This window comes from Pseudoliparis swirei, chromosome 15 (assembly GCF_029220125.1).
Source record: "Pseudoliparis swirei isolate HS2019 ecotype Mariana Trench chromosome 15, NWPU_hadal_v1, whole genome shotgun sequence".
Taxonomy (NCBI): Eukaryota; Metazoa; Chordata; class Actinopteri; order Perciformes; family Liparidae; genus Pseudoliparis; species Pseudoliparis swirei.
Window position 1 is genome coordinate 20,823,056 of NC_079402.1, and position 13,873 is coordinate 20,836,928.

The window sequence follows — 13,873 nt, forward strand, 5'->3', positions numbered from 1 at the left end:
CAAACATTGCATTTCACATGTTGTGCAGACTGTTGCATGCATGTCTGCACAATATTTTCACAGCTTACTGTTCTGGAGTAAAAGAAAGTCTCAACCCTGCAAATGTAGAGTTATTTAAAGTTTAAATGAGTCGTTGTGGAGATAAGGTCGCAGCAATTGTGCAGGCTTGGCGAGGCCTGTGGTGCAGGAGTTCAACGGCAAGCCACTTGTTGGGATATTTCCGCCTCAACCAAAGTGGTGAGCCAAGCGACCCACACCACTTGCTTGGCCAAAAGAGCAATATTAAAATATAAAAAGTACGATGTGTCTTCTCCTACTTGATATCCAATGTGTGTTTGAACGCAGTTGCTTATTCCACCACAGTTCATCTTCATAACGTTCGTAATAATATAGGATGCCTTCAAGATTCATTACTTTATGGCTGTTGTTAACACATAATGTTCCCATGATTTCTGTTTCATGATATTTCTGCTCGACCCCACAAACTGGCTTTTAGTGGGAACATAACATTTATAACTAGAATGGGCACTCGGTAGAGCGCATACCTTCGCATATCACAAGATTGGGCATTGAATTATGAACATTTTGGCATGAGTTGCATGCCAATTGGATAAAAATTGGCCGCGCTATGGTAAAAAGAAGATTTTGACCTTTTCATGACCTTGACATTGACCTTTGACCCGATTGATCCCAAAATCTAATCAAATGATCCCCGGATAATAACCAATCATCCCACCATATTGCATGCGATTCGGTTTAATACTTTTCGAGTTATGCGAGTAACACGCATACAAATAAATAAATACACGACGATCAAAACATAACCTTCCGCATTTTCAATGCGAAGGTAATGAGTAACCTTACAGAGGTCCCAATTCATCACAGCGTTCCTGCGTGGGCTAAGAAGCTCTAACTTTTCGGCTAATCTTTATCTACTTGTCTGTTGATTTATAGATTTACAGATGATTATGTCTCCTATCCATGCATGTGCCAATGTACTACCACTGGACTAGGACTCAGTGTGTTGTAAATGTGTAAATGCTTTTACTCTGAGCTCAAGCTCCAAGTCATTCACGTTAAAAAACCTGTATGTGTGTGTGTGTATGTGTGTGTGTGTTAAGGCTAAGGGAATCACGTGTGTAGGAAGCAGCAGGTATAATAAGGTTATTCCCTCCAATATTAGCGTTAACTATTCCCACAAAATGAAGAATGTTCCGGAGCTCAGATAATAGCTTTCGCTGCTGTTATAAAGAAAGCCCTGCCCACTGTTTCCCCTCATAGATCCAGCATTAAAGTGGCGCAACGATGTAGTGGCGAATTAGCGATGGACGACACATTATGAGTAGGTTATGGCCTCCATAATGCAAAACAAGTGAAAAACGGTCATATTGTTCAAGCAGAGCAGCAAGCATGTCCGTGCATGCACACGCGTGCAGGACTCGCTTATGGACTGTGTGCACGGGACCGGAGGAAGTTTGGAACGGCGGTCCTGCTGCACTTGTTCCGCTGCTGCCTGGAACGCTGCCGGGCTGCATCTGGACCTCATCTGGACCTGTGGGCTGTTTGGACTTCCACCAAGGAAAAGCTCCAGCAGAGCCACCGACAACATGGCAACGCTTAACGCTGACAGCAGCAGTCCGGAGCGGCAGCAGCGTGTGTCGCTGAATGACGCAGAGCTTTAAACAATCTATCATGCGCGTGGAAACCATATGTCTCGGGTGATTTATTGCACGGCGTCGTCTCTGAGTGCGCTCTTGTATTCTATATGTCCATCCGGGAAGGTTTTACGTCTCGCCGAGGATATTTGCTGACGGGTATGAGTGTGTAACCGTGGAGAAACGTTGAGGCCAAGTTGTGAAAAGGACCACCCGCTGCTTCAGAGAGTCAAGGAAGACCAACCGGCCATGTGTATTAACGATGTCGCCCCTGTTGACGTGCCTTTGAGCAAGACAACGGATGACTCCAAGGAATACTGTTCAATACGAGTGAGCCTGGCCACTCTGTCGTAGAAAGGGGAATGCAAAAACAGGATGTCCATGTGGAGATGAATCACATTATCTTGAAGTAATCTTTTTTTCTACCTCTACTTGCAGCCTACTGCACAGTCAGCAAATCTGTTCCTCAGTTATTGCAATTATGGATTTATTATATCTATCTCGTTAGCACTCCATAAAGTACAACCCGCTGCAACGTTTAATACACGAGTCAACCCTCCGACGTCTCTCAGTACATGACACCTTGAATAACAACCAACCAGTTATTGAAGGCACCAGCAATGTTAAGTATGAATCTCAAAAAGAGGATAATAGGTCCCCTTGAACAATTAATTTGAGTTGCTTTACATAACTATACACTTACATTCCAGATCAGATGTCATCACTTGAATATTAAGTATATTTGTCACATTAAAAATTCAAAACAGTTCAAATGTCACACAGAGACGAGAAAGACCGGCGGGCCAACATGTGTAGGTGGGTGACGCAAGATTAAAGAGATTAGAGTTTTGGTCTGTGGTCTTGTTATCTGGTTTATGAATTCCTCCTCCCACACTTCCCCTTCTGCTTTTGTTTCCTTGCACTCAACGCTCTGCAACAAGTTTCCACAACGCTCCGTGATCATTTCTGTTGTAAATGTATTGAAAAGAGGGCGTTTATGAGTTCTGCAGCATCTGTTTGCAATACATGTATTTGTTTATCTTACGTTCACCTTTTGCCGACTTGGAACGTACAACTTCTGCAAACCAAAACAGAATGAAACAGTTTGGCATTTCTTTTTTTCTTCTTTTTTTTGCAGATTAGAGTCGCTGCAATGGACGACCGGTGCGTGTCCCACGGCAGCCCCCAGCGCAGCGGAGGTCCGGCCGGCACGGAGACGCAGAGGCCGAGTGTCATCAGGTGTGGGTGGCTCAGGAAGCAGGGGGGTTTTGTCAAGACATGGCACAGTCGCTGGTTTGTTCTGCGAGGGGACCAGCTCCACTATTACAAAGACGAGGAGGAGACCAAGGTCCTGGTAAGGCCCAGAAAACACTCTGAGAGACTCAACCAAGATGAAAATACCAAGTCCTCGAAACATGCAGGAACATACATAATGGAACATGCATTAATATTGTATCAAATATTCATATTATTTCATTCAGCATTATCAAAAATCAGAAGTAAGCAAATGAAACTAGAACGGGCACTCGGTAGAGCGCATACCTTCGCATATCACAAGATTGGGCATTGAATTATGAACATTTTGGCATTAGTTGCATGCCAATTGGATATGAATTGGTGAAAAGAAGATTTTGACCTTTGGTGAAAAGAAGATTTTGACCTTTTCGTGACCTTGACTGTGACCTTTGACCCGATCGATCCCGAAATCTAATCAAATGGTCCCCGGATAATAACAAATCATCCCACCAACTTTCATGTGATTCGGTTTAATACTTTTTGACTTATGCGAATAACACACACGCACGCACGCATACAAATACACGGCGATCAAAACATTACCTTCTGCATTTTCAATGCGAAGGTAATTACACAAACACAACTATTGAGTTTGGGCTGCAAAACAACAAAGTACTGTCTCAACAAATGAAGTTAATCTCTTCTGAACTCAGCAAGCTGGCAGTTTGATGTGATTCCACCAGTCAACTGAGCTCATACAGCGTGATGAGCGTGCAGACGTCGACTATGAACAGCTGATCGGATCAGGATGGTGCGCGCTGCAGGGGATGATATTTGGGATTCGTTTGGCTCCCACGCACTGTGCCGGCCGCTGCACCTGTTCCTGGTCAGGTTCATTGATTTTGATATTATCTGATGTTCAGCATGCTTGATCAGACACATCTGGACACAAAACCCTTTGTCCAGTTCAGGAGTGACCGGGAATAAATGGGTCCAATTGTGAATTAGCCTGACATTCATTGAAGGTTTCGTCCGATAATTGGTCTCATATTTTCATCAGTTTCGAAAATATCAAGCAGATATTTTATTTTTCGCTGTATTTCGGCAGATCACAGAATAAGTTGAGTGTTAAAGTTTCTGAATCAAAAATATGTTTCATATCAGCCTGCTGTCGTTCCTAGAAGCGTACAATGCCTCATGGTTAACGTTGTGAGCAATTGGTTAGGCTAGACAACAACGAAAATAAATCATGGTTTTGTGTTTAAATATTAACGTAAAAACATAATATAACAACCTAACTAATGTCAATAAATAACAAATGCCCGTGGGGCATATTTCTAGGAGACGTAACAGAACAAGAAGAAGGACTTTGGGTTTCACTCGGGTGAACGGCGGTTTCCTGCGTGAAAGTCCAGTGTTTCCTGGACTGGACTGCGTATACTTGAACACATTTTATACCAGGTAACCTTAAATACACAACATCACTTGAGCCAAGTGGCGCTCGTTGCAAAATCAATCCCCTCCTGTTACAGTTAGGATTTAAAGAGACAGACGGCAGATATATAGCTATTTCAGGTCCAGCTGAAGGTGATTATAAGACAAATGACCAGCTGTGGTTGTTGTGATTATGTTATTTTGTGCATATTCATATATGTGTCAACTTTTTTGCTCTTGAACAAATTCAGCCAATCTGAACATTCGTAGTGCCGTGTCTTTAAAACACCTGGGGGTTTGCGGAGCCGACGCCTCTCGTCGAGGAGTCGGGTTGGATCGACTGTGTGACTGTAAGTCAGAGTAAACTCACGTGAGCCGCCTGTCGCTGAAGCCAACGCACAAAGCTGCCCTGAAAGAAGAGGAGACGATGAGTGACGCGGACAATAAGGCCCGTCTCCAACGTTACTGTCACCGGGCAGCCTCTCCCACCGAGCATGTGTCGACCCAACAAAGAGGCAGACACACAGACTTTCATTCTCATCCCCGAGGAAGTGAAAAATCACAGACTTGTTGAAAACAAACTGTCAAAGTTGAACTTACAACTGGGACTCGGAGAAATTAGAATCTGTTGTCATTGATTTATGTTACTTCTGTTTCACGGCTGTTCTGGGATCAGTTAGCAGGGATTGAGTGTCGGGGGAGCCAGGGACACAATTACAGAGTAATTTGACATCTTGGGGAAAAGGCTTATTTGATTTTCTTGCAGCGGGAGAGAGAGAGAAAGAGAGAGATCTTTGATTCAACTTTATCAAAAATCAACCTGATAGCTCATAATAACGTAGCAAATATTACAAGTGTTACAAATAACACTCGGCTATTTAGAGTCTTAATTGGCAGCCGCTTGAGAGCAGAATCAACACAGGTGTAATTGATTGAATTAATTACGGCCCCATTCTAATTAGCGTGTCGCAGTCGTTCCAGTGAGCCAGCAATCACAATACCAGGAACCGGACCCACATCATTAATTACACCTGTGTTGAGCCTGCAATGACTTGTCAAAATGGCTGCTGTGAGAATAGCAGAAGCCAGCTGTTTCACAGCAGCAGCTTTGTTCATTGTCTGCACAATACACAGAGGACCACGACCGTTTATAGTACATTATCCACCATAACAATATCCTCTTTTTTCCAGAGGAATCTTAAACACTTGAACACAACCAACATCTTCATACTGCTCCTCTACCCACACATCTTCGTCTGGCTGATTTCCCAGCATGCTCAGCTCAGCCAAACCCAAGCCACACCGGCAGCAGAAGTCTCTGAAGGTTAAAGACGCAGAGCTGGAGGCGGGCCGCTGGAGAGGAGATACTCTTCACTACTATTTCTGGGTAGAGACGGTTCTTAAGCAGGAGCACCGACTTGTCGTTGCTGCTGCGGAAAAACATGATGCAAACTAGAACGGGCACTCGGTAGAAATTGGATAGAAATTGACCGCGCTATGGTAAAAAGACGATTTTGACCTTTTCATGACCTTGATCTTGACCCGATAGATCCCAAAATCTAATGATATGATATGATATATACCTTTATTCGTCCCACAGTGGGGACATTTCAAAAATCAAATCAAATGGTCCCCGGATAATAACCAATCACCCCAACAAATTTCATGCGATTCAAGAAGATTTTGACCTTTTCATGACCTTAACCTTGACCTTTGACCCGATCGATCCCAAAATCGAATCAAATGGTCCCCGGGTAATAACCAATCATCCCACCAAATTTCATGCGATTCGGTTTAATACTTTTTGACTTATGCGAATAACACGCACGCACACATACAAATGCACGGCGATCAAAACATAACCTTCCGCATTTTCAATGCGAAGCTAATGATGTGGAGCAGGTCCTTATAATAATTTACAAACACTGACAGGATGCAATTTGTTTCCCCTTTTAAATATTCTTGCCTTCTATATTTACCCACCCAAAAATATTATTCATTAATGTCACAACTTCAGCGGCTCTCTGATGTTGGGTCTATTTGCTTATACTTATGAAACAAAGGCAAAAAAAAGATTTCAGATAGCGAGAACTGCTACTTTTTTTTTTTTTTACAGAGATTTTAATAAAACTAGGTCGGGCACACAGAGCGGTGCGTTCGAAATCCTTAAATCAGTGTGACCTCCAAAGCAGCACGGCATGGATTTAGAACAAAAACAACACCCTGAGACACGATACCCAGCTGGGTACGAGATAACTAGTCTGCAGTTCCTAAAAGAAAGAACGCATGTAGCGCAGAAAGAAGAAAGAGAGACAAAGTTGTTCCCGTAACCTTTATTTTGCGATCAGGGGGCCGAGCTGCGTTTCGCACCTCAGCGTGAGTTCAGTGTCGTTATCTCTCCCTGACCGGAACCAGAAGCACAGGGCGTGAGGCCATATTTAGATCCGCTGTTAATGAATTCTCTCACGTGCTGTGAAGTCTCCATTAGTTACCTGTCACATTAGCCTCATTGCTGCTTCCTCCGTGGGAGCAGGAACATCTGCCCCTCTCTGTCGCCATGGAAACACGGACGCTAAGTAGACATGTCACATATTTAAACACCAGGGCCACGTTTTCTTTTTCTGATAAGTTACCACTTGTGGTCTGCCCCTCTCTCATTATTACTCGTTTAAAATGTAATACCATTAATTTAATTTCTAAGAATACAAATAAATACTTTCATTAGTGGTCTCCACCCATTCATGAGGGAAATATATGGCTCTTTAGCAGCTAAATGTGACACAACGGTTTTTCTTTTTATTGCTTTTTGTTGTTGAAAACAGCCACCGCCTCGGGAAATACACTTATGAATGAATCAAAAGAGTAAAGGAACAAGAGACACAAGCAAAACAACGAGCTGAAGGAAGCTGTGAACCTTAATAGTTGATGGAAACTGTTGAGTCAGGTCAGTCCTCTGTGGGTTTGAAGCTTCTAGTATTAGTCATTTGATCCTCAGAAGAAAATTGATTATAGCCGCTTTAACCAAGCAAGAACCTGAATATGAAAATCGGTTGAACGAGTTATAGTAATTGTTGTAGTAATGCTTTATTGGCCAGATGTTCATGATGTCATCGTGTCCACCTCGTGTGTGTTTACGTTCCATACACATTACATAGAAGATATACTTTACTGAACTGGTCCTTAATAGCACTTAATAACATAATGCAGACATAAGGTGAGATTTGTAGTTACCTTCACATTGAAAATGCGGAAGGTAGTGTTTTGATCGCCGTGTATTTATTTATTTGTATGCGTGCGTGTTATTCGCATAAGTCAAAAAGTATTAAACCGAATCACATGAAATTTGGTGGGATGATTGGTTATTATCCGGGGACCATTTGATTAGATTTTGGCATCGATTGGGTCAAAGGCCAAGGTCAAGGTCATGGAAAGGTCAAAATCTTTTTTTTACCATAGCGTCAATTTTTATCCAATTGGCATGCAACTAATGCCAACATGTTCATAATTCAATGCCCAATCTTGTGATATGCAAAGGTATGCGCTCTACCGAGTGCCCGTTCTAGTTTTAGTTATGATGAATTCTAATGTTTATACAGATAGCATTATTAGAAAGAGTGCATTGTTATTGTCAGCATGGGGCCGTGTTGTGTCCGATACAGTCCGGCCGAACCTCTCCGAGCAATGTCTGGCATCTGAAGAACGGGAGTCAGATGGAGGTGAAAGGTCACCGAGAAGCATGCGTAGGGAACGGCACGTGTGGGCTTAGCGTCAACATGCCATCTGCCTGCCCTCGCTCGCCCGTGGAGATGTATGCACACACAAGCATGCATGTATTCACTGACAATCTCTCTCTCACACGCACACACACACACACACACACACACATGCAGGTTCTCAGATTTCATCTGGCTGAGCCATAAACAAAGACAGGATTCATTCAGTGGGTGAAATGGTTAAGATTATTGTAATTTAAACCACTTAGCATTACATCTGTATTCAGTAAGCGAGGTAACAATTATGAATGACTGAATGAGAGACTTGTGAATGAATGCATTGAACCAATTTTAATATATTATAATGCAACAAGAAATAAAAGACATATTAACATTCAATTAGGACATAACAATTCTAGTCACAACAAGTCTTACAAGTGAGTTGATCATTATTCACAGCAGCAGGTCTGAACTCAGACAAAAGGACCGGAAGGAATGTACTTGCAAATAAATTGCAATAAATCAATAATGCAACAGTGCAATAATGCACTGAAAATCCTTTGTTTTCTCCACTTGAGCTGGAAACTGTTCGACCTCGGCATTCAACGAGAGTAAATAAAATGCCGCCGCGCTTCTGTAATTATTCATACTGCAAGACCGTGTCGTCCCGCGGCCCTCTTGATAACACATCAGCACTGTGCCGTCCGTCTGACCGAAGCCAGCTCTCGTGGCATGGGGGTCGCAGTGAGCCACGTCACATCCAGGCGAGATCTGACTCGGATACGTCAGAGGAATGTGGACAATAATGTGGACGTTATCCAAACACCCTCTCGTGGACGTCATCAAACGCACGGCTGACATCGTCTTCTGCTTACAGAGCCAAACGCAAACTTGACGTCTTGGTGTTACGTTAAGTCTTGGCTGGGTCACGCACGAGTGTCTTCTCTTATTCCTGACAATCATATTTAGCAACAGGCCTTTTCTTCATCAGGATTAATACATCAGAGAAAGAATAAAAGTGTCGTGTCTCGTCGGTTGTGTTCAGTTTGAGGTTTTAGTCCTGTTTTCCATGTCCGCTTTTATTTTGTAGTAACTGTCCTCTCTCGTTTCAGAAACTTTATTTCTGCCCCGGTGTTTCCTCGTTAGTGTGATTGCCCCATCACCCCTGATTGTGTCCACCTGTTCCCCATTTCCTCATGTATTTTAAGCCGGTGTCTACCTGTCTTGTGTCAGATCGTCTTGCCTCGAGTCTCGTCCTGATCGTTCTTGATAGTGTCGTCTTTTGTCCTGGTTTACTTTTCCAGCATAGCTGTGATTTTCTGTTTTTATAAACTCTTTTGATCGCCCTGAACTTTGTAGTCGTGCTTTTGGGTCCTGTTTTTGAGTCGTGACAAAAAGCAGTTAATATCATGCATGCTTAATACAGAGATTGCTCTGTAATAGTTGGTGCCTAATACGTTTTGTATTGATGGATGAAAATGTCTCTTGCATTCAACAAGTTTCTGAAAGATTAGTTTTGTGAGCACTTTCTCGGCCCCTAATACCGTAGGTGGTATTAAGGTACGACTGTAACGTGTAGCTGTGTGCAGGTGTAGTGATATTTGTGCAAGTGGGGGAGCACACCTCCTCACAATAAGTGAGTGTGCAGCTGGTGCAGGAGCTCTCTGGAATCACAGCGACATACTTCACACACAACAGGGTTTTCAGTTGGAACATGTCAGACTTATACTTGACTTTCCCCAATGGCTAAATATGTTAGCCTGTGTTTTATCCCACAGAATATAAGTATAAGTGTTGTTTCATGTGGCTAAAACCAATTCATTTATATAAAGAAAAGGATGCCATGGCAACTTGTATGTGAGAGGGGACTTGACTCACTGTTCTGTCTGTTTTCTTTCAGAAAGGGAAAGTGCTAATCGTCTGGCATACGTTGCTAACAATTATTAACCTGTAGCTCGTGATATTAATTATAAAGGAAATTACAAGTATTGTCATATTCTAATCCAGCTGATGATTTGCCAAATGTACCATAGCAAATGTGCTAACAGAGATATTAAAGTTACTCTCCCCTCTTATATTTGAGCGTGGCAGCCAGGTCGCTGCTCAGCGTGTAACAGAGTGATCTGTCACACAACAATGTGCATCAGCAGTATCAGTTGATGCCATATAATCCTCTCCACTGTGTCCTCAGACGCCCTGCAGGAAGAGCCGGCCTCAGAAAGACACAAAAGATGTCTGTTGTAAATCTTGCTGTCTGTTTGCTGTGACCAGTAAATCAAAGCCATGCTTGAGGTTTGATATTAAAGAACAAGTATCGCATGTCTCAGTAAGGTGCTCCACGTCATCCGCTTGAGAGAGAGAGAGAGCTGACTGGGTAACTGCAAGGAAATATCTTACATTGTTACTAATGGTACATCACGGGTGAGAGAGAGGGAAACTGGGTCGGCCTGCTGAGCATGCAGGGAATGCAGATGACAATGGATGGGTGGATGGATGGATGGATAGGTGGATGGATGGGTGGATGGATGGATGGGTGGATGGGTGGATGGATGGATGGGTGGATGGATGGATGGATGGGTGGATGGATGGATAGGTGGATGGATGGATAGGTGGATGGATGGGTGGATAGGTGGATGGATGGGTGGATATGGGTGGATGGGTGGATGGATGGGTGGATGGATGATGGATGGGTGGATGGATGGATGGATGGGTGGATAGGTGGATGGATGGATGGATGGGTGGATGGATGGATGGGTGGGTGGATGGGTGGATGAGTGGATGGATGGGTGGGTGGATGGGTGGATGGATGGATGGGTGGATGCATGGGTGGATGGATGGATGGGTGGATGGGTGGGTGGATGGACGGATGGGTGGATGGGTGGATGGTACATCAAAGGGGGGCAAAGGGACATCAATACACAGTAAACGCACATTTGCTGACAACAAATCCACACAAACAGACAATGACCAGTGGGAACTCTTTGCATTTACAAAGTAGATTACATTATTTAACTTTTATCCAAAGCGACTTACAATCACGTCACGTTCATACATAGCAGACGCAGCTACAGGGAGCAACTCAGGGTCCAGTGTCTTGCTCAAGGGCACGTCAACTAGAGCGGGGATTGAAACACGGACCTGCTAACCACTGACCCACATTTCATTCAGCAAAGTATTGTACAAAATCACTACCGCTGCTTTTGGGGATTTTGTTGATTCCATGTTTTTTGTAAAATGTATTTTTCTCACACAACCGCAAGGTGAATTATTATTTATATAAATGAATACATCTCCAGCTTTGCAAACTGGTGTCATAACTGATGGTATTGTTCTTTCAACGACGCAGATATTCATCTCGATATTCATCTCGACCGAGACTCAAGTACATCACGCCGTTGTAGGCTTTCACGATGCGTTCCCTCGGCAGACTAATCACGTTTCAATCTGTTTCCTTCATGTTCTTCAGATTTCCGACGAGCTAAATGTCATATTATCACTTCAGAAGACGTATCAAGGTTTTATTCAAGGCTACTTTTTTTTCTTCTTCTTGGTAGCCGGTTATCTTCAAGTGCCGGGGTTGTTTATCTTCTAAGACTCCAGGCAGGCTGCTTTGAGATGTCACGCAAACAGTATTGGACACAAGTGAGTAAAGGAGCATGAAACAGAAGTATGGTGTCTCTCTGTTTCAGTTTTAGGACTCGACTGCAACCGGCTACAAACTAAATTACCTGGAAAATAGCCTCCTGCAGCTGTGCTCCAGTTTAAGGGTGGAGATATACTGGAAGTTGAGCTCAACATGCGATAGATTAATTTCACAGGAAACATGTGAACTCATATCTTGAATTTGGAACACGTCCATAGAGTATGTATACATAGTAATAAACAGGAATTCACATAAAATATGTACCCACATGGTCATGCCTGTATATTTGCAATTAAAATGGCATTAATTGTCACAGTATTTGTGATTCCATTGCATGATAAATAGAATATAGTATCATGCAGTATGATACATAGGATATAGTATCATGCAGTATGATACATAGGATGCAGTATGATACATAGGATAAAGTATGACAAAGTAATTATGTCCTTAAAATGACACGGCGCTGCTTATCTCAACATGTTTATTAGCTCAAGAGGAAGATTAATCTATAAAACACGAACTCAAGGGAACACTTTGTAATAAGATGACATAAAGACACATGGAAATGTATTTAATAAGGTTACATAAAGACATACAGTATTTGCACTGCAGACAAGGAACCTTTATAAGTGTGATACGCTGTGCATCATTAGAGTACATTTTGAAATACTTGTCCATACATATACAGTATTGTACACAACATGTAGTATTTTATTATTTATTCTAATGAATTGGAGCAGAGATAGTCACAACTACAAGTTATTAAACTCCTTGAGCCAATACATTCATCTTCTGTAAAGGTTTTTTATTTGGACTATGTAGCCTTCAGTCTCTCATTTAATCAAAAACATTGTTCCTTTATATCTTTCCTAACATTTCATCATTTGAGAAAGCTCAGATTTGGGCAGAGGATATTTTATAATTCTTTACATATGGGAGTCTGTCTTGGAGGAAGATAAAAGGTATCTGTATCAGGCCGGCAGCAGTGAGACGTATTCCTGCACGAGAGTGGCAGGACACCGTGTGTTTTACAGCTGCTTTCACATAAATCACTGGAGGCTTTCGTACTTTTTATTCTTCGGGATTTAGTTTTTGATGGATTTACTGTTGGAGCCAAGAAGCTTTCTTTCAGACCCTTCTTGTCCTTGTTGTCTGCCTCCTTGGCTCTTTGTCTTGGATTTTATTGCATTAGTTGTTTTCAAGAGAACCCTGTGCTGTTTGTTCTTTTCGTGACGGAGCTCGTGTGATCCTCGTAAAGTCCGCCTGGAGTCTGACTGTGATGAATAATCCAAAACACCGAGAAAGATAATAGAATAGAAGTGAAATGTGCCTTACCTGTTCATTTTTATGTTGTTATACAGTTTTTAAAAAGCACATCTGTCACTGTTTTCAGCAAACACTTCTTGTTTTCTGATTTAACTTTTTAATTCCCCTCCTGTTAATTTAAGTTGTCTCTCCATCATCTTGTCATGGATAACTTCTCGCATCATTAACACCCGCGATAAATCCACCAAATCAATAAAAGTAATTGAGGTGCCCTCTATTTTTTCCACGCTATTGCGTTTGACTGGCATATTAATTTTTGCAGTGAATGTTATGCAGGCGCTGCCGTGGCTTTACTGAGTATTTTTACCATGGCCAGTCAGAGCGGAAGTTCACAGCTATGGAGGACTCAAAATGACTTAAGTATAAATAAATAAATGCATGAATAAATATAGGAATACATTTATTTATTTATTCCTGTATTTATTTATTTATTTATACATTTATTTAAGCATTTATTTATTTATTCTTGTATTTATTCATGCATTTATTTATTTATTTATACTTAAGGCATTTTAAGTCCTCCATACACAGCTACCTGTTTTATAACGGTGAAAAAAGGAGGACGTTTATTGGATCGATGGACTCGGTGGAGTGATCAGAGCAGAACCACCGCTTGGAACTCTTTACCACTCGAGTAGTCTTATCGCGAAGACTCGAATAGTGAGAAGATTTTCTTTTTTCTTAAAGGCAGACAGATGCACTCACACTTACCAGTCCACACAGGGGAACACATAAAGGTAACCTCTCCATGGTCTCCCACTGAGTCTGACTTCCTGTGTGTGACAGTAATTATTGGATAAAAGGGCCGCTGGTCAACCAGCCACGGTCTAATGAGCTCCTAACTGACCTGTGACCCCAATAAC

At 42.3% G+C, this 13,873-nt stretch overlaps 1 protein-coding gene across 1 annotated transcript in view; it reads left to right on the plus strand.

Moving 5' to 3' along the window:
• arhgap24 (Rho GTPase activating protein 24) overlaps positions 1-13,873 on the plus strand; it is a 72,533-nt gene that overhangs the window by 8,741 nt on the left and 49,919 nt on the right. Inside the window, exon 2 of the mRNA XM_056431894.1 lies at positions 2,794-3,009. Within this exon, the coding sequence (XP_056287869.1) occupies positions 2,809-3,009 (201 nt within the window). The 5' untranslated portion in view covers positions 2,794-2,808. The remainder of the gene's footprint in view (positions 1-2,793; positions 3,010-13,873) is intronic.